The 23,425-nt window shown below is 48.3% G+C and overlaps 13 protein-coding genes across 13 annotated transcripts; 8 read left to right on the top strand and 5 right to left on the bottom strand.

Moving 5' to 3' along the window:
- Positions 1-29: 29 nt before the first annotated feature.
- Positions 30-965, top strand: N7537_011168 (mitochondrial K+-H+ exchange-related family protein; the record flags this gene model as incomplete). Its single annotated transcript, XM_056902222.1, has 3 exons — positions 30-466; positions 521-576; positions 631-965. 3 exons carry the CDS (start codon positions 30-32, stop codon positions 963-965), a joined length of 828 nt encoding a protein of 275 aa, XP_056747509.1.
- Positions 966-1,255: 290 nt separating this feature from the next.
- Positions 1,256-2,595, top strand: end3 (cytoskeletal adaptor protein SagA; the record flags this gene model as incomplete). Its single annotated transcript, XM_056902221.1, has 3 exons — positions 1,256-1,495; positions 1,559-1,793; positions 1,856-2,595. The coding sequence occupies 3 exons, from the start codon at positions 1,256-1,258 to the stop codon at positions 2,593-2,595; spliced, it is 1,215 nt and encodes a 404-aa protein (XP_056747508.1).
- A 1,960-nt stretch (positions 2,596-4,555) lies between these two features.
- Positions 4,556-5,053, bottom strand: N7537_011166 (uncharacterized protein; the record flags this gene model as incomplete). Its single annotated transcript, XM_056902220.1, has 2 exons — positions 4,556-4,783; positions 4,844-5,053. The coding sequence occupies 2 exons, from the start codon at positions 5,051-5,053 to the stop codon at positions 4,556-4,558; spliced, it is 438 nt and encodes a 145-aa protein (XP_056747507.1).
- Positions 5,054-5,558: 505 nt separating this feature from the next.
- On the top strand, positions 5,559-5,968 carry N7537_011165 (uncharacterized protein; the record flags this gene model as incomplete). The annotated part of the gene is made up of 2 exons (XM_056902219.1): positions 5,559-5,672; positions 5,789-5,968. 2 exons carry the CDS (start codon positions 5,559-5,561, stop codon positions 5,966-5,968), a joined length of 294 nt encoding a protein of 97 aa, XP_056747506.1.
- Positions 5,969-6,912: 944 nt separating this feature from the next.
- Positions 6,913-7,374, top strand: N7537_011164 (uncharacterized protein; the record flags this gene model as incomplete). The annotated part of the gene is made up of 1 exon (XM_056902218.1): positions 6,913-7,374. The coding sequence occupies one exon, from the start codon at positions 6,913-6,915 to the stop codon at positions 7,372-7,374; it is 462 nt and encodes a 153-aa protein (XP_056747505.1).
- A 724-nt stretch (positions 7,375-8,098) lies between these two features.
- N7537_011163 (uncharacterized protein) lies at positions 8,099-8,429 on the bottom strand (the record flags this gene model as incomplete). Its single annotated transcript, XM_056902217.1, has 2 exons — positions 8,099-8,340; positions 8,393-8,429. The coding sequence occupies 2 exons, from the start codon at positions 8,427-8,429 to the stop codon at positions 8,099-8,101; spliced, it is 279 nt and encodes a 92-aa protein (XP_056747504.1).
- A 767-nt stretch (positions 8,430-9,196) lies between these two features.
- N7537_011162 (RidA family protein) lies at positions 9,197-9,661 on the top strand (the record flags this gene model as incomplete). The annotated part of the gene is made up of 2 exons (XM_056902216.1): positions 9,197-9,308; positions 9,366-9,661. The coding sequence occupies 2 exons, from the start codon at positions 9,197-9,199 to the stop codon at positions 9,659-9,661; spliced, it is 408 nt and encodes a 135-aa protein (XP_056747503.1).
- A 532-nt stretch (positions 9,662-10,193) lies between these two features.
- On the top strand, positions 10,194-10,925 carry N7537_011161 (uncharacterized protein; the record flags this gene model as incomplete). The annotated part of the gene is made up of 4 exons (XM_056902215.1): positions 10,194-10,286; positions 10,345-10,463; positions 10,520-10,552; positions 10,604-10,925. The coding sequence occupies 4 exons, from the start codon at positions 10,194-10,196 to the stop codon at positions 10,923-10,925; spliced, it is 567 nt and encodes a 188-aa protein (XP_056747502.1).
- A 51-nt stretch (positions 10,926-10,976) lies between these two features.
- On the top strand, positions 10,977-11,271 carry N7537_011160 (uncharacterized protein; the record flags this gene model as incomplete). The annotated part of the gene is made up of 2 exons (XM_056902214.1): positions 10,977-11,081; positions 11,128-11,271. The coding sequence occupies 2 exons, from the start codon at positions 10,977-10,979 to the stop codon at positions 11,269-11,271; spliced, it is 249 nt and encodes an 82-aa protein (XP_056747501.1).
- Positions 11,272-11,698: 427 nt separating this feature from the next.
- N7537_011159 (putative SNF2 family helicase/ATPase PasG) lies at positions 11,699-14,503 on the bottom strand (the record flags this gene model as incomplete). The annotated part of the gene is made up of 4 exons (XM_056902213.1): positions 11,699-12,549; positions 12,605-13,352; positions 13,404-14,213; positions 14,279-14,503. 4 exons carry the CDS (start codon positions 14,501-14,503, stop codon positions 11,699-11,701), a joined length of 2,634 nt encoding a protein of 877 aa, XP_056747500.1.
- A 469-nt stretch (positions 14,504-14,972) lies between these two features.
- N7537_011158 (uncharacterized protein) lies at positions 14,973-17,016 on the bottom strand (the record flags this gene model as incomplete). Its single annotated transcript, XM_056902212.1, has 2 exons — positions 14,973-16,388; positions 16,456-17,016. 2 exons carry the CDS (start codon positions 17,014-17,016, stop codon positions 14,973-14,975), a joined length of 1,977 nt encoding a protein of 658 aa, XP_056747499.1.
- A 763-nt stretch (positions 17,017-17,779) lies between these two features.
- N7537_011157 (dual specificity protein phosphatase family protein) lies at positions 17,780-18,799 on the bottom strand (the record flags this gene model as incomplete). The annotated part of the gene is made up of 1 exon (XM_056902211.1): positions 17,780-18,799. The coding sequence occupies one exon, from the start codon at positions 18,797-18,799 to the stop codon at positions 17,780-17,782; it is 1,020 nt and encodes a 339-aa protein (XP_056747498.1).
- A 1,949-nt stretch (positions 18,800-20,748) lies between these two features.
- Positions 20,749-22,661, top strand: N7537_011156 (alpha/beta hydrolase; the record flags this gene model as incomplete). Its single annotated transcript, XM_056902210.1, has 2 exons — positions 20,749-20,762; positions 21,155-22,661. 2 exons carry the CDS (start codon positions 20,749-20,751, stop codon positions 22,659-22,661), a joined length of 1,521 nt encoding a protein of 506 aa, XP_056747497.1.
- Between the last annotated feature and the right edge of the window lie 764 nt (positions 22,662-23,425).

Below are 23,425 nucleotides of genomic sequence, written 5' to 3'. Positions count from 1 at the left end.
TTGTCAATTTGTCTCAGACATCCTCCACAATGCGCCTTTTCCTAATTCCGATCTCGACAAAACGAGCTCTCATATATGCTCGACCCCTTAACAAGGATTTAGCGAAAGAGCTTTCAATTCTTGATAGGGTTACAACAAAGGCGGCTGAAACATGGGCGAAGTGGGAGGAAGCCGACAAAGGATGGAAGATGCACCTTGTTCGCTGGGGCAATCGAGTTCAGCAACGGATACCATACGAAGAATGGGCCCTCAAAAGCATCCCTTCACTCAAAACACAATTGCGAGTTAATGGAGATCATGGAAAGACCAAGGTGGATGTGCTGTTCCCCGGTAACGCGGTGCGGTTGGAGCGAATCCAGCAAGTGGTGCGCACGATCGCCACGGAGAGGCAGGAAATTCATCGAAACAGGATGATGTGGAGCTTGATTGCTGCGCCAATTACAGCACCGTTTGGGTTGATACCAGTGTATGTGAATGCCACGAGTTTTCCCCGGTGATATGATATTCTAATGAAGACCAGGGTTCCGAATATTCCCTTTTTCTATTTGGCATACCGGGGCTGGTCCCACTGGCGCGGTTAGTTTGATATTCCTAACGGACCTGGTTCATGAAGCTGACGATAATACACAGCATTGAATGGCTCAAGACATCTAGAATTCCTCGTCGAGAAGAGTCTCCTCAACCCCATCTCATCCCCGGAGCTTGAACAGCTATATGCCAAACGCGCATCGCAAAAAATCGAAGGTAGCACGACCGAGACGTCATATTCTGAGGTTGCCGAGGACATAGAGCAGAGTGAGGACCGGGTCTTGTTGAAGATGTCTGATGCCAGGAAGTTGGCTACGATCCTGGATGCACCAGAGCTTGCATTGGAAGCTGAACGAGCGATCATCCAAGTCCGTGAACAGCTCGAGGCTGTAGGGAAGGCTAAGCAAAATACGAAAGACGAGAAGAAGGATTCATAATGAGGATTCAATCACTATATTCTGGGGAAAGGGGGCATCGAGCTCCTCTACTCTACAGTGAAGGGGATCATGTAACATAATGCAAGGAACACATCGAATTTTTATAGATAACCATATAGATGATAATTATTCTGAACATTTGAATATGACGCTATGCTCCGTACACAGAAAGATAATTACATTGTGAGTCCAATGACCTCAGAGCCCCTGACGGAAGTAGGTAAATCCGAGTCTCTCCCCCCATTGTGCCCACCTCATCCTCCACGCCCTTCATCGGAGCTCCATACATCATGGCTACTAAAAAGATTGAGCAATGGGAGATTGAGCGATATTGGGAGATTTTCGCCTCATTATCAAATGGCCAAAAACACCTCAACAGCTCCCAAGCCGCCTCCGTGCTGAGGAACAGCCGGCTGCGCGATGATCAGCTCGAGAAGGTCTGGGACATTGCCGATGTCGACGGAGACGGGGAGTTGGATTTCGAGGAGTTCTGTGTTGCGATGCGCTTAGTCTTCGACCTGGTCAACGGCGTAAGTGATCTATCATCCCAAATCACCACCAAATCGTTCTAACACAACGTCTTATCTGTACAGGAACTACAAGATGTCCCAAATGTCCTACCAGATTGGCTAGTCCCAGAGTCAAAGTCACATCTCGTCCATGCGACCCGCGCACTAAGCAGTGGACAAGAACAATTTGAGCGGATAGAAGACGAGGACGACTCGCTTGGTCTGAAGGACGGCTTTGATTGGTATATGAAGCCCGACGACAAGAACAAGTACACCGAGATCTACGACGCCAACCGGAACGCGCGCGGCCAAGTTGAATGTGAGTAACCAGTACAGCGCGCACAGCGCACTCGGAGAAATACCCCGCTGACCATCTCCCAGTCCAACAATTACAACCACTCTACGAATCACTCGACGTCCCCGACACCGATGTCCGCTCCGCCTGGAACCTGGTCAATCCCTCCGCATCGCCCGCAATCAACAAAGATGCAACACTTGCCTTCCTGCACATCCTGAACTTCCGCCACGAGGGTTTCCGCATCCCACGCACCATCCCCGCATCCCTGCGCGCCTCATTCGAGCACAACCAAATCGACTACCAAGTTGACAAGGCACGACCCGCACAGCGCTACGGCGCAGACGGCGATACGGAAACACGGACAGGCCGGAAGGCCAAGTTCGGCGATACTTACCTCGGCCGTCTGGGTGTTGGCGGCAAGGGCTCATACCAGCCCAAGGGAACAGATTTCAGCGACACGATCCAGGACGAGGAGTGGGAGAAGGTACGACTGCGCCGTGAGCTTGCGGAGTTGGAGAAGAAGCTGAGCTCCGCCAATAAAGCCTCCGACTCTAGACGGGATGGCCCGCGCCATGATGGCCGGCCCAACTGGGTTCTCATTAAGAAGGAAGCGCTTTCGCTCTTGGAGTATAAGGAGCGGGAGTTGCGGGAGTTGCGTGAGGGTACTGGCCGTGCTAAGGATGGTCAGGATTTGGAGCGACTTCGGGAGGATGTCAAGGCTGTTGGGGAACAGGTGGACGGCCTGAAGAGCCATATGGCCCAACGGCATAGTGTCCTTTCAGACCTCCGGAGCCAGATAGAGGACGAGAAAGCTCGGCGGTAATTTATTCCTGTATCAATATGGACTAGCGGACCCGTTGGCCTATGTTTTTGGGGTTTTTTTTTGGTTTCTTTCTTTCTTTCCATGGCCCCTTTCGCTGCATATATGTCCTGCCTTCTTGATTCTCGCGACTATCATGTACAGCCATTTTCTTGTTAGGGAGCTTCAGGCGTCAAATGGATATTGCATTTTATTTCTGAGTGTAAGAGATGAAATAATCCAACATACAATCCATGGATAGCGAGACATCATGGTTCTACCTATCCGCAAATTGACCCCATTGTGATTATTTCATAAAACATAGTTAATATTATGGCACCTGCGCCTGTGCCCCGTGCTCGCCACACTGATTGCTCCGTCATCAGTAGGCACGATCAGTATCTCGTCTGAGACATCCAGCCGCTCGTCAACCTGAACTGGAGGACCACGCAGCATACAGCGAAAGGCGCTTTAATTCAAAAATGAAGTCAAAACGTAAACGGAAAGAAAATAACAACTCCGCACTGGTTCCTCAGTCCTAGTTATAAATACTTACTACCGAGAACTTATGGAGAAATGTACTTCATTTGTGCCTCAGACGGATGTGTCTTAGTTCTGTGTCTTATGTACACACTGTGCATAATCCCTGTTTTCTATGTTACATATTTTCATGCCACTGGTAGTAGCCTCTTATAGGGAGGTCGGCTTCCGGGCGTTTGGGAATTCCATGGCATTGGTTCGTCTAATGATGAATGATGAACCAGTAACATTCGGGTCTTCAGGAATGAAATTATACGGGAAGCCGGAGTTGAAGGGTTTGACACTCTAGATATTCGATTTGCTCCTAAGTCAGTTTGAGGCCTAGGGCCTAGATGTTATCCTTGAGGTGCTCGACCTTACGGCCGCCGATTAGAGGGAACATATTACCAGCCTTAGATATAACGTAGGCTAGTACGATAGAGGTAATAGAACCGATACCGTGCTCGGATACCACTTTTTCTAGAGCCTCGCTAACTTTAATCTCTTCTTCGGTCTAGTAGGGAGATCGGCCGCTAAAGGCACGTGGCCCTTCACCAGTAGTCTTATAGCGCTCGAGCTCGGCTTTAGACTAGAATTTACCTCTACTAAGAATATCCCAGCTATTTTTATATAGGTTAGAAATTGGGCATTAAAATTCAAGGGACAATTAGATACTTATAGTATAAGAGCTATACCGAATTCGCGGGCTATAGAAATAATAATATTACGCTTAAAGTCGCGGTTAATAACGTTCTAACGTCCTTAGTAGATACTAAAGGGAGTTTTTCTATAGTCGATAGCGTAGGTATTAGCGGCGGATATAATCTAGGTAGGGGTATCTAATACTCCTAGGTATAGTACCTTACCCTATGTTAAAAGATACTCTACAAGTCAGGGTAGGTGCCTGTCAATCAGGTAGGAGAAGGTAACAAGATAGGTGGTTCCAAAAGTCAAAGACTGTTTCTTGAGGAGCCGTCAGACTTGGATACAGTATCCTATGTTGCGGCAGGGCTGAATGTTGGATCTCGACCTTCCTTCTCCGAGATCGACTGTTTGAGATAACATCTAGGGATCTGAATATTCCCTATTTTTTTTAGAATGGAGAAAGTACCATCAGTGCCGCTACTGTACTTTCATTCTCAATCTTGATAAGTGACTATCTTATGAAAGCCCAACTCCATTCCCCCACCGTCTTCCTCCATTCCTGAAACATGTTCTTCATGAGATATTTCCGCACCATGGAGCCATAGTAAAGCCGCGATGTGGGGATAGGGAAGATCCATTATAGAGTGGACAAGGCTCATTCAATAGTGCTGTGACATGCAAGTCACTTCATAGGCGCCTTCACTGCTGAATGAAAAAGGTTCAGCCCTGTAAAGGATCGCCCCTGTCCCCTCATTACGGCTTCATCTATGTCCCTACGACAAGAAGGTGCCTCTGAAGGAACCACGGTCGATCACTCGGGCTAGGAGAGGCCGAGGGTTGCCACAACCCTTTCGCCATCATTGCACTTCATTTTGGAGTCATAGTGGACGGCGCCAATTATGGCTTCTATGGTGGTAGCCATAACATTCCTTCTAGCCACAAGGCCCCACTGGCCCGGATTCTTCATTATGAAGGGGTCAAGACCTAGGGTAATGCCTTGGTCATTTAGGTTGTTATTAGAGGCCACCTTGGTGATGGCGTTCTGGATCTCTTCTGTTGATAATGGTCAACACACGTGCAAAATAGTAATTTATAAGAGGGTCTCTACCGGTGATTTATTTCTGTCTCGGCCCTGGTCAACGAGAATTTGGCGGAGGGTCGCGTCGCTAGCCAAGGCGAGAACCTTATTGCCGCCTGGATTGAATAGACTAGAGCCTTGAAGAGCCTCGCGAATCAGAGCTCGGTTGGTAAAGCAGTAGGTTCGCTGGAGAACCGAATCCTTAAAGGCCTCGATTTCCTCGTCCGACGGGAGGGGCATAAATATAACTATGGCGGAGATTCGAAATTGGTCAATATGCTGACGATGATAATATGGCGGTTTATTGTGTCAGAAACAATGGATCAAATGGAAAATAACAGAAAGACGAGGAGGGGGGGGGGGAGGATATTTATAAGGAATGAAAGGAAGGAAACTGAGAGACAAGTCAGGTTTGCGCAGCCCGATAAGATGACTGGGAATGGCATTGGGCTTGAACTGTGCGCAGCTTCACTTTCCTGTTGGCTAAACCCCAAAACCAAGTCATAGGGTATATATACATGCACGTTGTCTGTCCATAACCGCCTGCAGATGCATGCATTTGTACCCAAATATTCAGCTCGTGGCAGATTGTTACATGTATAGTATTACGCGTCAGCGGTCTGGCACGACCCTTTGCGAGACAATACTTACCTACGACACTTAACCACAGTCCTAAGAACCACATTGATCCGCATCTTATCAGCTTTCAGGACAGTGGCCACCACGACTCTAGAAATAGAAGCACATGTCTTGCCAACGCACCTCCGCCTCCGCCACCGAGCGCAGAACACCATCGCAAACCTTCGCACTCTACCGCGAGATCATCCTATTTAGGAGGCACTACGGCGAGCCTAGAAACGTAGGAACAATGTCGGATCGTACGCTCGTTTCCTACTAGCGGAAGCCCTAAAGACTATAGATCTAGTAAGATTAGATAAACTAGAGACAATCGACCCACGACTGCTACCGCCATAGCGAGCCGAGTCCTTTACGGAGATTGAGATCGGGTCAGACAGAGAGATAGCTAGAGAACGGGCGGAGACTACGCGGTCTACATCCGCTATCGTGGTCTACTCTGATACTTTAGGACGTAAAGGCCACCTAGGCGCTGCTGTCGTTGCTCTAGACAACAACCTAGAGGTCATCGAGTCTTAGTAGGTCTAGGTAGGACCTATAGACCGATAGTCGGTTTAAGTAGCCTAGCTGATAGGTACTTTTTACGCTATTAGTATAGTGTTCAAAATCAGCTATCAGCGGTTAAGAACGGAACGTAATAGAACAATAACGGCAATAATCCTCTACGATAGTAGATCAGCATTACAAGCAATCCAGAAACTAGGTACTAAATCAGGACAGCGCATCACCTACGCGATCCTCCCGGCAGCCGTAGAGGTTCAAGCAAAGGGAATCGCGCCCCGTCTCTAATGGATACCTGGATACTACGATAACCCGGGGAACGACGTAGCAGAGGGCTAGCTAAGGACGCGGTAAGCCTAGGCAAAACACATCCCTTCTATCCTCTGCTAACAAGGAAAAGGGCGCTTATCCGAGATACCACCCGCGCTTAGTAGGAGCGGGAATAGAAAGCATCTACTAAAGGCGGTCACCTACGAAAACTTGATAGCACTCTACCGGCGGCCTACACTAGGAGATTGTATGGGAATTTGTCTAGGGGCCGGGCGTACCTACTGATATAGCTACGTACGGGCCATAATTGGTTATCCACCTATGCCAAGACCTTCGGCTTCCGCGACAATGATCAGTGCGTATGCGGTGAACAAGAAACAGTCACCTACGTCCTAGTGGACTGCCCAAATCTGAGGGAAATCAGACGGAAGTTATGGAGTGAAGCTAGGGACGCGTTTAACAGCGTATCAAGTGTGCTGGGAGGCTCAACTGAAGGTAAGAGAGGTCGAAGTAAGTGAAATCTACTACTACTACGACTGTATTTTGTCATTGTACTGTGGCAGTGAAGATCCGGCATCGAGCCGTTGGTTTGTTTCTGCCCCGCCCCCACGTCTGACCTTTCCTTTCAGCGATTTGTCCTCTATTGCTTCTAAACCTAGTCCTCTTCTTATCCCCCCGAGTCTCGCATCTTCATGGGTCAAGAATCTTCAACGTTGATCTTCTTTCAACGGGCTCTAGCAATTGCTCTTACGGTCACTGCGTGCCGTCAACTCGGAACATTATACACACCCTTGTCTCTCTTCCTGCCCTCCAATCTTCTAACGGATGCGGTCGATTCACTGATTGCTACTGTGGTCGCAACGGCTACGCTCTTCTTTACATGGCACATCGCGGGGCCGTTGACAACAGACTCTTCTACTTTTTCCACCACAAGTCTGAATTTCTCGCGTTCTATTCTCGCCAGTATTGTTCTTGTATTCACATTATGCGGAGACTCCCTTTTCAAAAGAGCCAGTGTGGCCTTAGCTGTCGGGGCATGCTGGACTATCGGGTGGAAGATCACATTGGCTGAGCAGCGGAACTCCTATTGGCAGTTTTTGAAACAGGCGCTGATTTTGAAGTTGTTGGATCTATGGCAGAAAGGCAATTTTTGAGCCTTCATTTTTACTCGGTCTGCTTGGTCCTTGGTTCAAAAGGGCTTTGTTGGGCTCTTTTGCTTCTTAGCATAGCATTTTGGAGTGATGCACTATCCAGGAATTCATCAAGCTACCACCTTCACATTAGCTTGTTACTTTAGCAAATGACATAGTGCTTGACAGAACTATGTAACCCACCTGGGCTTATTCTTTCTGGTGATTGCCGTTTATGACAATCAGTGCTGTGGCCTTTTCACCGGATGGCACGCAGGTCGCGTCAGGCTCTTTTGACAAAACCATCAAGCTTTGGGATACCGTTACGGGTGACCTTCAGAAGACACTAAAAGGACATTCAAAATCAGTCAACACTGTGGCTTTTTCACCGGATGGCACGTAGATCGCATCTAGTTCTAGTGACAAAACCATCAAGCTTTGGGATATTGACGAGACTCTCAAAACCTCAAAGTTTCTTGGGCGTCATTTTATTAGCCGATTTAAGCTCCAATCACGGGAAAAAAAAAAAAAAAAAGACATCAGAGCCAGTGTATAACCTAAGATACCACATGAAAAGTGCTCTCGGCTATTTAAGTCCTTTGCCCTCCAATTGAAGATGGTTTGCGGTTGACTGCCCGAAGATTTGAAGCTTTCTGGTCCTCGCGGCCTGACAGTCTGGTCGGTGTAAGGACAGAGGCCGGATCCACTGCTGCATCGTCGACTGCTTAGACAGGAAAACTTTCATTGATCAAGTAAGGTTTTCCAAGAATTCCGGTGTAGCCATGATGTCGGTGTCGGCATCTGAAACAAGCGGCTCCATCTCACCATATCCACAATCCTCGTCAATATAGCCCACGATAGGGATAGATGCCGAGCCTAAAGTAGCAGAAACATCTCTAATCACTATAGAATTAGCCTCCGTGCCTAGCTCGGGAGAATCGATGAATTCGTGTATGACCAGTTTAGGCCAGGGCTCAGCGGGAATTGATACTTCGTAATACCAAGTTAGCGAAATTAATAATACTTCTAGAAGATTTCTCACCGAAGGCTTCACGCGTACTGTTTGTAGAAAGGCTCATACTGACTGAAGCGAGAAGAAGAGGCGGAAAAAATTACTTATTAATTGATACAGGGCAAGGCTCAGGACTGTAATTAAGTTCGAAGACCGAATTCAATTCTTGACTGCTGTTATCGGGTAAACAGCGTGCGAGGTACATGGCGTTATACCTTTGTCTGGCAGATTACGCCTTGTTCAACCTGCAGGCTGAGGTGGGCATGTTCGTCCAAGTCTCAACTTCAGACGACAGGATCGCTTTCGGCCTTGATCCATTGGACGAACACTCCTTCAGTAGCATCTGACAGAGACCTAAGACCCTGAAAGTTCTTCTAGGGGTTTCGAAAATGTATATATCAGATGCGTTGTGGAATTTCGACTTGCCGTGTGTCCAAGGCTGCCAGCTTGAATAGTCGCAAGTTCAGCAGAGACTGTGCAGTGTGTAGCTGGGAGAGGACTTCGGAAGCTGGCGAAAACCGCACGATATTGTTGGCTAAGAGTGGCTATTTCTTTAGCGGCTTCCGCGCATAGGAGTATTGCTTTTTTTCGCAGCAAAGGAAGGAAGAGCGGAAAATGTAATCCGCTCATGCGTGAGATAACCTTGAAATATCTTCTTAGTACATAAGGCAAAGCAAAGGAATGCTGCCCCACTAGAAGCTCTCCGCCCCGCTCCACCACCCCACAGAGGCTAGTCCTGGTTGCGGAATACACATTCCGCAACACCCTTGAAAATATTTATAGAGTGGTATTTCCCCGAAACTACAGACAATTCACAAAGGCAAAAAATTTATCATGTCCCACCTTCAATATTTCTCCTATAAGGGCGTTGGCGAGAGGAATCGCCAGAACTTCAAGTACAGCCAAGCTGTTAGAATCGGAGACCGGATCGAGTGCGCAGGCCAAGGTGAGCAATCAGCCTGACTGTATCGCAGGCTTTGTTTGCTGACCTCGCCGGTTATAGGTGGTTGGAACCGTGAGACTGGCGAGTTTTACCGGGAAATCAATGAACAAATCGACCAAGCGTTCGCCAATGTCGAGCATAACCTGAAGGATGCTGGCGGTGAAGGCTGGAACCAGGTTTTCCGCGTCAACTCGTACCATGTGCCTATCAATGATGAGGCATTAGCAGCTATGGTGCGAAACTTTGAGAAGTACATGCCCGGGCATCAGCCAATCTGGACTTGTGTCGGGGTTACTCGTCTTGGTGAGGATGATATGCGTGTGGAAATTGAGGTCGTTGCCCATGTACCTAACTAACCAGAATACTCCCCGAGGAGAAACTGGAAAAAGATCCGTGATAATAATCTGAATATAAGAAAAGAAAACAAAACAAAACATGAAGACCGTTAACTTTGAAAAGGCGTTCAAATTTGCTGTTTGCTACGTTGGAGCAAATTATATTCCTTCCTTTAAGGACTAGGAGAGCAGAGGCTTTTACATATAATCCAACTCGTCGTACTATATGCATGTATTATAATAAAAGAGATGTAGAGTGCCATAGTTCACTCAAATCTGGTACGTGGAAACAGAATGTAGCACTTCGTAGGGTTGGGTCTCATTGTCGCAGAAGGGACATTCATCTCCCTGCATAGTGCGGAATGGCCGTATGCACCAGTGATGTTTGACAAGAGCCATTCAGATGCCTGGAAGATTGTCACCGATGCTGTCCATCAAGAAGGGGGAAGATTATGTTCCAGCCATGGAATCTTGGTATGCCTTCACAATACAATGATGCAGGTAACAAGTAATATTAAAGTGGCTAAGTTTAGGCCGAATCCAGAACGACAACATGCCTATGCTCAAGGAGTATAACTATCCTGTTTTTGCCCCTTCGAAGATCAAGGCCAAGGGAGAGAAATTCCGAGTATTGGATGGAACACCGGTATCCTTGGGCATCACAAATCACCTTTGAAAGGCCAGATGGCTGATGTTATCAAAAGGGACACACTGAAAACATTACCGAGATCGAAAACGTGAAAGATATTGTGGAGCAGTATAGAACCTCATGTGTTCTAGCAATGGACGCAGGCTTTGATGGGATTGAATTACTCTCCCAGGGGTAAGAGCATCTTTCTTATGATCATATAAAAAAAGGGTTAAACTAATAAATCTCAGTAGTGGCTATCTTTTGCACAACTCCCTTCGCAGGTATGTCGCAATGCCCTTTTGCAGCGTGAGTTGAACTCTTACATGCATTAGTCACTCCAACGCTCGAGCCGATAGATATGCAGCATCGGTGGAAAACCGATGCCGATTCCTCTTAGAGGTACTCGATGCTATCACGTCTGTTTGTGGCCGGCGGGCTGTGGGAATCAAGATATGCCCATCCGACGACTACAATGATACGATGGTTAGCTATGAAGAGTTGACAGAAGCCTACACATGTTATATTCAGGAGTTGATGAAGCGCAATCTTGGCTTCATTAATCTTTCTCACAGGGGGTGTGATGTTGGCAGAAACCAAGATGATTATTTCAAATCAAACCCTAGGCCGGAAGACAAGGCGCTGCCAGCGAAGTAAGAGCCACTGAAAGAGTTTGGGAAAATGATTAAATACCCCGGAAGTAAGACCATGTTGATGGTGAACCACGAGTATACCTTCGGGGAGGCGGAAGACCTCATCAAGTTAGTTCAGATTGACCTCGCCCAGTTTGCACGGCCATTCATCTACAATCCGGTTTGTGATCCTGTCCGTTCCATTTCCATGTAGTAGTTTCAATCAGCTTATTCGAGTTTACCAACCGGATTTGGTGACCCGCTTGGTATCTGGAATCCCTCTGGCTTCCAATGACCGAGGTGGGATGGTCAACTATGGACCTTACCAGGACCCAAATGAGAACTACAATGACTGGCCTCGGGCAATTTGACGGAGCACATATATTGAGATGACGATCTGTGATTGAGAGCCAAAAACTACCCGTGAGATGTAAATGTCAGGCCTGTAGGAAACCTCAGGGGAAAGGTCTATCAAACGGCAGAATATTATGCCTATGGAGCTTAAGGCATAAAATGGATATTCTTTGAATTTTTATTTCTGATTAGTGTAAGAACATCGAAATAATTTGACACCTGGTACAATAGCAAAGATGTCTCGTAGTCTAGGTATCTACCTGACTAGGAAACGCGAACGGTAGCAATCGATACACGAACAATTCACCCATCCCACCGTGTATGCCAACACCAAGCAAAGCAGCCAGCCGACCATAGATATTGTTACAATCCAGTAACCACTGGACATCCAGTGTGTAGCTTGGATGGAAGAAAAGAGATAAAGTAAACAGCCATTTGAACACCTCAAGAAAGGATGCTCTCACCAGAATCGCGCTTCGTTTCAACTGCAACAAACGCAGCTCCTTTCGTATCCAACCCCTTCTCAGCACGGAGATAGGCCTCTTCCGAACGATCTGTCAAGATATCGAGATCTTCATTTGACAAAATCGACGCAGGGTCAGCGCCAACCTCGAACCGCTCGAACTCGTTCTCGCCAAGAGCCCTGCGCAGTTCATCGATATCTTGAGAATTCGCACTAGAGTCAAGCAAAGAGCGGAATTTGCCTTTTTGAATGACTAGACGTTCAAGGCGACGCTTGGAATCCGCTTTCTCAAGGAGTGTCTGCTCAACGGTACCCTTCGTTGCCAATCTGTAGATAATCACTGGCTTGGTCTGACCAATGCGGTGGGCTCGATCCTGAGCCTGCAGATCCTGTTGGGGGTTCCAGTCAGAATCGAAGATGATCACGGTGTCGGCGGAGGTGAGATTGATTCCTTGACCACCAGCTCGGGTGCTTAGGAGGAAGAGCTTGTGACTCTTCTTGGTATTAAAGTTTTTAATTTGAGCCTGGCGTTCTGCCTGTGCAATGGCACCGTCGATTCGGCAGCACTCCCAGGAGCGGAGTGTCATTGCCCACTCTTCGATGATATCAAGCTGGGTTTTGAATTGAGAGAAAATTAAAATCTTGTGGCCCTTCTTAAGCAAACACGAGACCAAGCGGTCCAACAGGAGCATTTTTCCAGAAGCAGAGACGAGTGTTTCGTCTACGGTAGAGGACTCATCCATCCACGGCCAATAGAAATTGTGCGGAGAGTTGCAGGCAAGGCGAGCCTGTAGGACCGGGTTTTGCATCTTCTTTTGGCCAATCTCTTTCTCTGCAAGAACAATATTAGCAAATGGGCTAGAAAATGTGACTTGAAAGTGACATACTGGCAAGCTTCAGATTCGCAGCCTGCTGCATCTCTTCGAGCTCAGCATCGCTGGGCTCGAGCATCTTCTCTTCTTCTTCAATTCCGAGCTCGAGTTTGCGAAGGTGCTTATCAAATTCTCCATCACTTAGGTCATTGTAACTCTGGCGCGTGCTGCGTCGGCGTCGGCGGCTAGAATTATTTCCATTGCTAGCTGGCGTGGATGCCCCGCTAGATCTGGCACTCTTGATCGGCATTGCATCGTCATTGCCATTCCGTTTGCGCTTCATACTTTGCGAGCGCGTAGAGCTGCCGCTCTTACTCTCCAGACGCTCCAGGGCCTTATCCTCAAGGTACTGACGTCCTGTGCCATTTATGATCTCTCGGTAGAGATCTTTCTGCTCGGTGGTCAGAGGAGCATAAAGAATGTACTCCCGCTTCTTGGGAAGGGTGTTTTCAACGTCTGTTTTGAGCCGTCGTAGAAGAAAGGGCTTTAGGATGGCGTGCATGCTGGTAACCAAGTTGCGCTTGCGCTTTTCAACGAGCTCTGCCTGGCCTTTGTTGTCAAGAACGGAAGAGAAATCAAACCATCCTTCGAACGAGTTGAGGTCATTGAAAACCTCAGGAAGCAGGAAATGTAGAAGTGACCACAACTCCGAGATGTTGTTTTGGAGGGGTGTTCCAGTTATTAGCAGACGATTGGCCGAGTTATAGGTCAAGAGTTCTTTGACAAGCTTGCAATTCATGTTTTTCAGGCGATGTCCCTCATCCTATAGATCGGTTAGCGTCTTGTAAATAAAAAAGAACTGAAGCAAACGTACAACGACAATGTAGCGCCATTGATATTGACTCAAGAACTTCCGGTCATTCATGCATATCTCGTAGGATGTGCACACAACTGGGAAGTCCATGTCTCCCTGGTTTTTCATCTTCATATGCCTTTGACGCATGGCGGCGCGGTCATCCTTTGAGCCATGATACAAGACTGTTTTTATTCCCGGGGTCCATCGGGCGAACTCATCCACCCAATTGCTCACCGTACTCAGCGGTGCTGCGATCAAGAATGGACCTGAGACATTCTTCTCCTTGAGGAAAGCAATCATGGAGATTGCCTGAACAGTCTTTCCAAGGCCCATCTCATCGGCAAGGATACCACAAAGCCCATTCATCCATAAAGTCTTGAGCCATTCAAGGCCCTCCAGCTGGTATGTTCTCATTTTGCCCCCACTCACAAGTGTCGGCTGCTGTGTCGCGACCAAGTCCTGATCACCAATTGTTGTGGGGTTTGCTTCGTAGTCGTCTGCAGCCTGCTCAAGTGCTTGTTGCACAGAGGGGTTGTCTTTGGTTACCTCCACATCAGCCTTCTTGAAGTAACTGGAGATAGAGTTGCCATTGGCGGCGGCTGCCCGCTTAGGCCGACCTCTGGTCGATCCTGTAGCCTTTCCGCCGGCGTTTGTGTTCTCATCTGTTGCATCTTGGTTCGGCCGAGTACGAGTGGCTCGGCGAGCAGGTTCGGGAGGCGACTTGGTTTTCTTCTGGGTCGCAGCAGTCTGTTCACGGTGCTTGATGGCTGCCAGGCGTGCGTCCTCCTGCTGTTTCTTCATTTTCTCTGACATGATAGCAACAAAGACCTGCAGGTACGAGAAGACATCAGACCACTGTAATCAGATAAGACGAGGATGGACTGGAGGCGTACCGAGCTGGTTTTCAATAGGTGCATCAAGGCCTTGGCCTTGCTGTCCATTTCCTCGACATCTTCTGAATCGGCCAAATCTTCCTTGGGGTTTTCATCTTTATCTTGAGTCGACTTCGAGTCCTCAGCCTCAGTCGGGTCCGTGAGTGGCGACGAAGGAATCACCGACTCAGGTGCCACAGTCCCTGCACGGGAATCCGTGGGAGTGGCGGTGTCTTCAATGGACATTTTTTTCTGCTAGAATTGAGTAACAAAGTAGAAAGAGTGAATGACCTAAAGCGAGTACCAGATGGATGGAAATGGTACGTCATTCGCAGGGGTGAAGAAGTTTTCGCGACGTCAAGTTTCGCGAGGGGCGAGGGGTAAGCGAATGTAATGTCAGAGACTGGGTGTACACGAGTTTCTAACAAATAGACAATCGTAGTTCAAAGTAACGCTGCCCAAAATTGGACGTTGGTTTGTGATATATCGGAGATCGAAGTAAGAGCGCGTCTTTGACGTGGCATTTTCGCGTTCGACGCACGGACCAGGCTTAAATTGGACACCCCTGAAACTACAACTCGGAGTTGACTTCAAAATCATTCAAAACTACCAAACATTAATAATATACAACAAATCTTGCAAGTCAATATGAAGGACATAGTCTCAAATTCTCGAGTTCTTGATTGTTTCCCCAACAATTCTTCGTTGTATCCCTCTACTCCGAAGAGGAACAGCCATCCGTCGGCACCAGCATCACATCATCCATGGACATCTCAGTGATTGTGCTAATATCAGTGGAACTTGGTTGCTCATCAGGCTGCTCTTCATCGGGTTGCTCGGGCTCACTTTCCTCTGACATCACAATAGGCTCAAAGCGGACAAATTCATCCATGATGTGATCAACGTTCATGTTTGTCATTCCATGGTACGCCCGAGCGAAAAAGCTCGTAGGCATGTCTTCTCCGACGGCCTGGGTCAGCGGAAGCGTCTGAAGGTTTCCACGTGCGGGACTTATTCCAAGACCAACGCCATTAATTTGGAGGGTTGGCTGATAGTTGAACTGACGGTGCATTGCCTCGGCCTGCGCCTGTATTTTCTCAAGCTTGGCCTGCTGTATGCTTCGTTGATACTTGAGTTGGCTCTCCGTTGGGCTGAAACCTACCGAAGGCCGGCTTTCGGTGATGACTCTGCTGATAGGTTTGGCGGGTTTCTTGAAAGGCGGCTGGACGACACTTCCGTTCCGTGGCGCCTTAGATGGTGTTTCTTGTGGAAACTCCGGTGGGGGTGATTCTGGCATGACTGTCACTTGCCTCTGAGAGGATAATCCTTGTGGTATGACACCGGCTTGCTTGTATCGTTGGATCTGAGCGGCTTTGTGTGGACCGATATTCACCCTGACCATTCCACCCAGTCGGGGCTTTGTGGTGTCCCATGACGAGTCCGGTTTCCGTTCATAATACTTTCCCCAATCCATCATGGGACCCGTGTCATCAGTGTTGCGTTGAATTAAATCCTTTGGGTTCATTGTGCCGTTCATACATGTACCAATGCTTTGAATGAATGTACTCTTGGCACTACTGACTGGGTCCATTAAAGGATTTATTAGGGTATCGATCTCATTGGGAGGTGGAGTGAATCTCAGGTTGTCTTTCCATTCGAACTTGTCGGGTTCATGGGAGTCCTCGGATTCTTGCAGCACCACCAGGGTGTCTCCCCAATCGCCGGCATATCTTCGAGGTAGCCCGTGTTGGTGCAGGTACTGTCTGGCTTTCAAGACCTCGTGAGATTGGCACATCAAGAGGTCCGTGTACTCGGTGAGCAACAGGTTTCGATTGGTCTCTCGGGCGATCCTTTTGAGCACCAGTTGAGGTGGCGGCTTGAAACGCTTCAAGTCGCTGTTATCAATTCTCATGAGTACCATTCGCTGCTTGCGCCGCATTTGGTCCAGGCTTTTGTTCTCTCGTTCGATCTGTTTGTTGCGAATGCTTATGACCTGCATGAGCTGTGTTCGCTCATCTAGCCCAAGGCCAAGAAGGTCGCAAACACGTCTCCAGCTATGGTACTTCATTGTGTTTTCGAGGATTTCAACTTGCATGGCCTTGTGCAGATCTCTCCATTTTGGGTTGGGGATCTAAAACGCCGACTGACATCAGATTCGTTCAATCGTACTAACACGACAAAAGTCACGATATACTTACCGCATCAAGGAGCACCTGAGTCGCATCTGGCAGTGGATCGTCATCGCTATCCGGAGAGGTGACCATATCCTCGGTACTCGGAGGCGCATCCACACGACTCATGCGCGCCGTGTTTACGTTCCTCGCATACACCGGATTATCCATGTTGTTACTGGCGATGTAATTCTCCAGCTGACCCGTCGGGACTCGTTCTATCCCAGACGGAGGCGATGGAACGGTTGGTGTTAACCCAGCGTTGCGGAGAGGTGCAACGTCGCTTGTCTGCATGTGCTGTTGGCTGTCGCCAACGCTGCGACTCTGCGCGGAGGTGGTGGAATCACGACCTGGCTGTGATCTGCTCAAACTGGGGAATGCGGCTGGTGGCAGGCTGGGGTTGAATGGCACAGTGTTTGGCCTGCGCCTCTTTTGTGGGCGTGGTCTGCCTGATTCCCCAAGCTCGATGGAGTCGTCAAAGAAGTCATCGTATCCGTGGCGCAGCAAGGTCTGTGACGGTGTTTCATATTCATATTCGCCATATCGCACCGGCGCGCGGATACTGTCGCGCAGTTTCATGCCGCTCATTTTGGCGGCGCGTTGAGGTGAGGCGTGAGCTGTAGGGGAGGGACGATGAGTGATGCGTTTAATGGTAGCGTGGGTGCACCGATCGTAGATATGCTAGAAGGTCAATGGGAAGCATGTGCTTCATTGTAAGGGTGCGATGAGTGATCGTGGTGGGGTGGTCAGGAGATGGAAAGGTTGTTGAGTGAAATGAAGGAAGAGAGGAGAAGGGAGGACCGGGGTGGCTTTGAGGTCGCGCAAAGTCAGTGCAAGACTCGAGCTCTCAGATCGAAAAGGAAAACAAACGGTAGGCGCAAATTGAGTCGAGACGACAAGGCAAACACTGGGTCAGATGCTTAAGGGCATCCACCAACTTGCGCGCGTCTTGAGACTTGCCACATTCTGATATCGACCCCATCATCGATTTTTCTACACAAAATGTAGCCACATGCTATGTTGAACCTTTCCCATGTTTATGATCTTACGGATATGAAGATATAGAGGTGTAATGGCCAGTGGATGGCCAGTGGATGGCCTGAATGTTGGGAAGCTAGTAGAAACGAGCAACTGAAGCTGGGTATTTGCATGTAAGAACCATGAAGCAATAAAGCAGCGAAATAAAGCAGACAAAAGAAAAGGAGACAGCCACCCTACTCTAAACAATGTACAGATTCCCTTCTTTCCCTTTCATCATCCAGCATATGCGTCCTTCTCCCCATCTCCAGAACGTGACATTGCCATTGATAATTCAATGAAAGACACTTGCAAAAAACGACTTTGGTTCACTCTAGACCACGCGGTCTTGGAAGGGAGCATTCGGTTTTCGCGCACAGAAGGGATCCTCATTATCATCCCCATCCACGTCCATTTCACCCTCATCCATGACAAGATCATCATTTCTATGATCTTGAAAACTTCGCTTCTTCGCGAGCATTGGTGGCGCAGATGGGGGCGCAAGACTTGCAGCTCCACGAACAGTAAATTGTTTAGCACGCTCAACATCCCGCTTAGCAGAAAGAATGGACTCGAAAGCCGTGAGAATGTACTTCATGGTGTCCTCGATTGAGACACAAAAGCGACGCTGCTGGATCATGTGCGTAGCTTCAATCGACTGAATATTGAGCATGACCATGATGTAGGCAATGGCGACAGCGGCGGAACGTTCATTCCCGGATTCACAGAAGATGAGAACTTTCTTTTTCTGCTGTTGGTCATCTGAAACCGTTCCATCGGGTCCCACATCCACACCAGCCAGATGGTCGTTGATGCGGCGGATAGCGCGGGGGAATGCAGAAATTAGTTCCTGATTATCAAGGACATCGACCGTGTCGGCCATGATACCAGCTTCAGCCGCCGCCTTTTCGCCTGAGACAAGGCGTGCCAGGGCCGAGTGCCGACTTCGAATAGCAAGGAGTAGTGTGAACCCTTGGCTGCGAATGTAATCGGCATCACGTAGACATGATGAAGGGCCCAGAGATAAGAATGGAAGGATGGACTGGGCTTGGCGGCGCATATCGTAATTCCATTGCGAAGGGTTGAAGCGGCGGGTGAACCCGCCTAGATCGACGCGGTTGAAGAATCCGGGACAAACAAAATCTCCCTCTGCAAAGTGGTGGGAATCGCGGTTGAAATGTTTCGGGTCGACAATTACAATGTCATCGTTTCCCGAGAACCCGAAATAGCCTGCCCCAAGAGACCCGGTCGAGGGTGGATATCGTGGCGTAGATGTGTACTCTTGTGCGCGAACATAATGAGATTGCTCATTATGAGACATGGGCACTTCTCTTTGTGAATTACCGTTAAACATTGTGCTTTATGGGGGTTTCCACTCTGACGTCCGTGGTCCGTAACAATTCCAAGCTCTGCTGTATTGACTGATTGGCGCGAAGATCAAATACGTTGTAACTTCAAGCAAAAAGAAGGCACATGCATAAATTCGATGTCGCTGAGAGTGCAAGAGACAGTGAAAATGTAGGGAATGAATGTGTCAAGTTGAATAACCCTAGCAGAATCGCTGAAAGTACTTCCAGGCCCACAATTTGAAGTCAAAGTGCAATATCCGAAAGTAGGAGTACCGATCAAATGAATAGCTTCAAGATGGTTGCAGATCCAACATCTCTATGGGGGGAGAGCTCAGGTCCACCCGTGGACGGAGCTCTCCCGCGCGTCGAGATTAGGTAAGGCAATTCCATCCACCTCCAAGATTCCTCACATTCACTCCCTGCCGTGGCATTTGCTTCAATTTTGAAGCTTTCAGTTGGTGATCCTTTGAGCTTTCAAGTCATAGTCGAAAAAGCCAAGAGAAAAGTTTTAGTTGGTTTGAAGTGCGAATAGCTTCGTATTCCAGTCCTGGCAAACATGACATCGCGAACTCGCCAATGACCTTTCAGCCAATTCGCATGATCACCTAGGACGTTGCAAAGTTGACAGACGAAGATTATTCGACTGAGATGGTCTATGAACGAACTGTGATAGCTCATTCACCGCCCTGTCCCTGTCTTCCAGGCGTTTCCTGGCACTACATATATAGTAGGAACTCGACTATAACCCAAAGCTAGGGCACAGATCTTCTAGCTCTTCGAATTAGATCATGGGTTCTCGCCATATTCAAGCCCATGGACTACTACTATATGGGATATTTTATCGCTTCAACTTGTCGGCTATATCTAGACCTTCGCAGAGCCCACAAAGCCCAAAAGCCCCAACCTGGGCCCAACGATAGGCTATAGGCCTGGGGTAAAAGCCCACTGACTGGGCTTTTATGAGGCCCCAATGGGCCCTATACAGTACAAATATACCGAGAAATCGAGAGACTAATTAAAGTTCAACCCCTGTTTTAATTTTTTTTTTTTAATTCTCCTATGTTTAGTACCGTTCCTAAGTATCATACCTAAGGTAATATTTTATTTAAATGATTTAGAGTCAGTTACTAGTTATATTTCTATATCACGTTTAAAAACGCGAGAAAACGCGTTGATTTAGATAATTTGAAAATTATAGAGACTGACCTAGAAAGTGTTAGTTCTCTTGTATAAATCCTATAAACTATATAAATATCTAATACTAAAGTATCACTTTCACCTTTTCCACGAAGGTTATAATAAAGCGATTACAGAGCCCAATTTGTTAGCGCCAAGATAGGCTATAATAGGGGCCTTATACACCCCCACTTAAGCCCATTGGATTGGGTTAGGCTTTGGATGTCGGGCCCATTTATGGGCTTTGCGGAGGTCTAGCTGTATCTGTGTCAGATCCTTTGGGACTGTCACGACAAAGCGGTTGTCTGCACGGAAATAAGTTAACCTGTATTTCATTTGATCATTTGGAGGGGTTGGGATCATTATTTGGAGGGATACACATGCATATAGGGGTACACTGTGGATTAAAGAATCACTGTATCACCTCTGATGTCCTCTGTATATAATGGTATACATATTGTCAACACATCCCTTTGATATCTTCTTTTGTGTCTTTATTGATACCAATATTCATATTTCCCCCCTCACTTATATCAAGATTGAAGACTTTTCTATAGTCTATCTAGGTAGCAATTGATTTATAATTGCTGTCAAAGCTGTACTTACGCGGATAATTTACCCCTGAAACTATTTACCACATGGAAATATTTGCCCCTGTGCTCGATCCACCTATAAAACTACACAACTTCTAGTACGATAGTACCTTGTGGATAGTACTTTGTGTTACGACATGAGCGGAAGCCCAATCAAGAGTGCCAGGGGAAAAGCAATCTAAGCCATGGCCTTGTATATGTGAGCCCCGGACTCCGAGGTGAGCTCCGAGCACAGCCCCGCATTCATATATACACTCCCCAGAACTGGGCAACACATCCATAGATCTTCTCTCGTTTTGGTGTACTCAATAACTAAGCCAAAATTATAAGTCAATTATGGAGGAAAAGCTTCTACCAGGGGCTGTTATCAGAAAAGGGGGCCCGGAGGGGGGGAGGAAGATATCCACGCCTTCAGAACCGGGGCCTCCCATTAATATGGACACTCTTTGCGTTACTCGTTCTTTGCAATCACTATAACCTATACCCCAGATCATACCCCTGGGACAGCCCAAAAATCCTTAAATACAGCGGCGAACACATAACCTGGGAACCATGCGGCGACCTACACAGTAGACCACTCGAATGCAGCAGCATCGAAGTCCCTATAGACCAATTCGCAACAGAGAAACCAAACCCAGAAACCAACCTCAAGGGCTTCACAATCCCACTCATTCGCCTACGCAGCGCAAACGCAACTCAAAACCTTCTTCTAAATCCCGGCGGCCCAGGAGCCAGCGGCTTTGAGTTCCTATACCGCCGAGGCGAGCAACTCAAGGCCATACTAGGGGAAAGTTTTCACTTTCTGACATTCGATCCGCGCGGCGTCAACAGCTCAACACCCGCAGCGTCCTGTTATCCTGACGCTAAGACGCGACAAGAGAAGTCGCATATTCAAGCGCGCGATGCTCCAGCCGATAGCCCCGAGATCTACGCATGGGCACAGAATTTCGCAAAAGCATGTATCGAAACAATGGGCGACTATGCGCCGTACATCAACACCCCGCAGACAGCAGCAGATATGAATAGTATCCTGGATGCGGTGGGCCAGGCAGATATGATATACTGGGGCTTCAGCTACGGGACTCTTCTTGGACAGACGTACGCGGGGCTCTTCCCCGAACGATCAAAGCGCGTGGTTATCGACGGAGTCGTGAACCAATTCGAGTGGTACGAAGGCGTGGGTTTGTCCGAAGATCTCATCGACACGGAGAATGTGCTCGACGGGTTCTTTGACGAATGCATGAAAGCAGATGCCGGCAGCTGCGCGCTCGCCTCACTAGCAACGTCGAAAGAAGAGCTAAGCGAAATGGTCCTCTCGTCCCTAGACCAGCTCCGGCATCAGCCTCTCGACGTATACATCAACAACACCGTCTACGGAATCCTAACCTACGAAAAAGTCTGGTACAACGGTGTATTCGCCGCATTATACAAACCTCCACTGTGGTCATCCCTCGCACAGAACCTCTACAGCCTACTTCAAGGAAACGCAACACCCGCCTTCCTGGCCTACAACACGGCAGGAGAACAAACGGACGAGTCCCTCAACTTCGTCGAGCTAAACGACGGCCGCACAGGCTCACCCCACTGGCCCCAGGGCAAAGACTCGCTTCTCGCACAGATCACACCCTGGCTCAACCAGAGCCTCTTCAGCACAGCATTCCTCACATCATACTACCAGAAACAGCAGTGGGCGGTGCCGAGGACGCATCCGTATGTGCCGCGACGGGGTGTGGAGACCGCGCATCCGCTGTTGATCCTCTCGACTACCTACGACCCTATATGTCCGCTTGTGTCAGCGCGCGCGGCTAATGAAGCTTTTGCTGGATCGCAGGTTGTGGAGGTTGAGGGGTATGGACATTGTTCAATTGCTGTGGGTTCGGTCTGCGTTGCGAAGCATCTGCGTGCGTTCTTGCATGAGGGGACGCTTCCTGATGCGTATACGCGGTGCAAGGTTGATTCTGCTTATTTTGGGAACCCTGATGAACATGGGCGCATGGCTGCTCAGGCGTACTTTGAGGACACGGAGGATCAAAAGATTCACCTTGCACAATTAGAGCTTATGGCGGGATGGGAGTTTTCTCGCTCAACCGTGTGGTGATTTTTGGTTTGTAGCTTTGGACTCTTGAATGATGTCCTTTGTTTACATGATACTACGTATATCATAAGGAGGGCTGGGAGAGAAGCAAGTATATATAAGGCTTGGTCCGAGGCTATCTAGTATTTCTTAGAAGAGATTGAGCCTAGAACTACATAAACTTACTAGAATATGAGGACCTGAGGGATTGACGCCGAAAATGACCGCTTTTGAGGCCAGAAACGGCTGCCTTTCCACCCGTAACTTTGGACGTACAGCTGCCCCTTAACCGCTCACAGCCCTGTAAACACCACTATTCTGCACCCGCCCAGCACTTTTAGTCATCCTCCGGTCCTGATGTTGACGCTCGACCGACATAGTTGTTCCCCTCGTTTCCACTGGTGACAAAAACGACGCTGAAAGTAGCTCCCCTTCAGCTAAAGCCAAGTCCCCTCCTTTTTCGCCCTGTTCAGTTGAGCGCCTATAAGATGCATTGTTTTCTCTCTCTTCCGGTATCCTTGCACTTCCCATTCTCGCTCATCCTCGTTGCCCACGCCTTAAGTAGACCTTGACGTTGTCGTCTCCTACAACACAAATTTCACTATAGTCTTTGTATTTGGACTCCTCCATGGCGCCTGCGCCTGCACATCCGTTCAAGCTGATGAACGCCAATACTGGACCGATCCCATTCTTTGCGAAGAAACTCGAGCCAGACTGGAACATTTTCGCAGTCTTGGATGGCTCTCTCCAAAATTTAAGCCAAAGACCTCGGAAGGCATCGCTGTCGC

This window comes from Penicillium hordei (assembly GCF_028827395.1).
Source record: "Penicillium hordei strain IBT 12815 chromosome Unknown utg000006l_segment0_segment0, whole genome shotgun sequence".
Taxonomy (NCBI): domain Eukaryota; kingdom Fungi; phylum Ascomycota; class Eurotiomycetes; order Eurotiales; family Aspergillaceae; genus Penicillium; species Penicillium hordei.
This window is presented reverse-complemented; position numbering and strand designations above follow the sequence as displayed.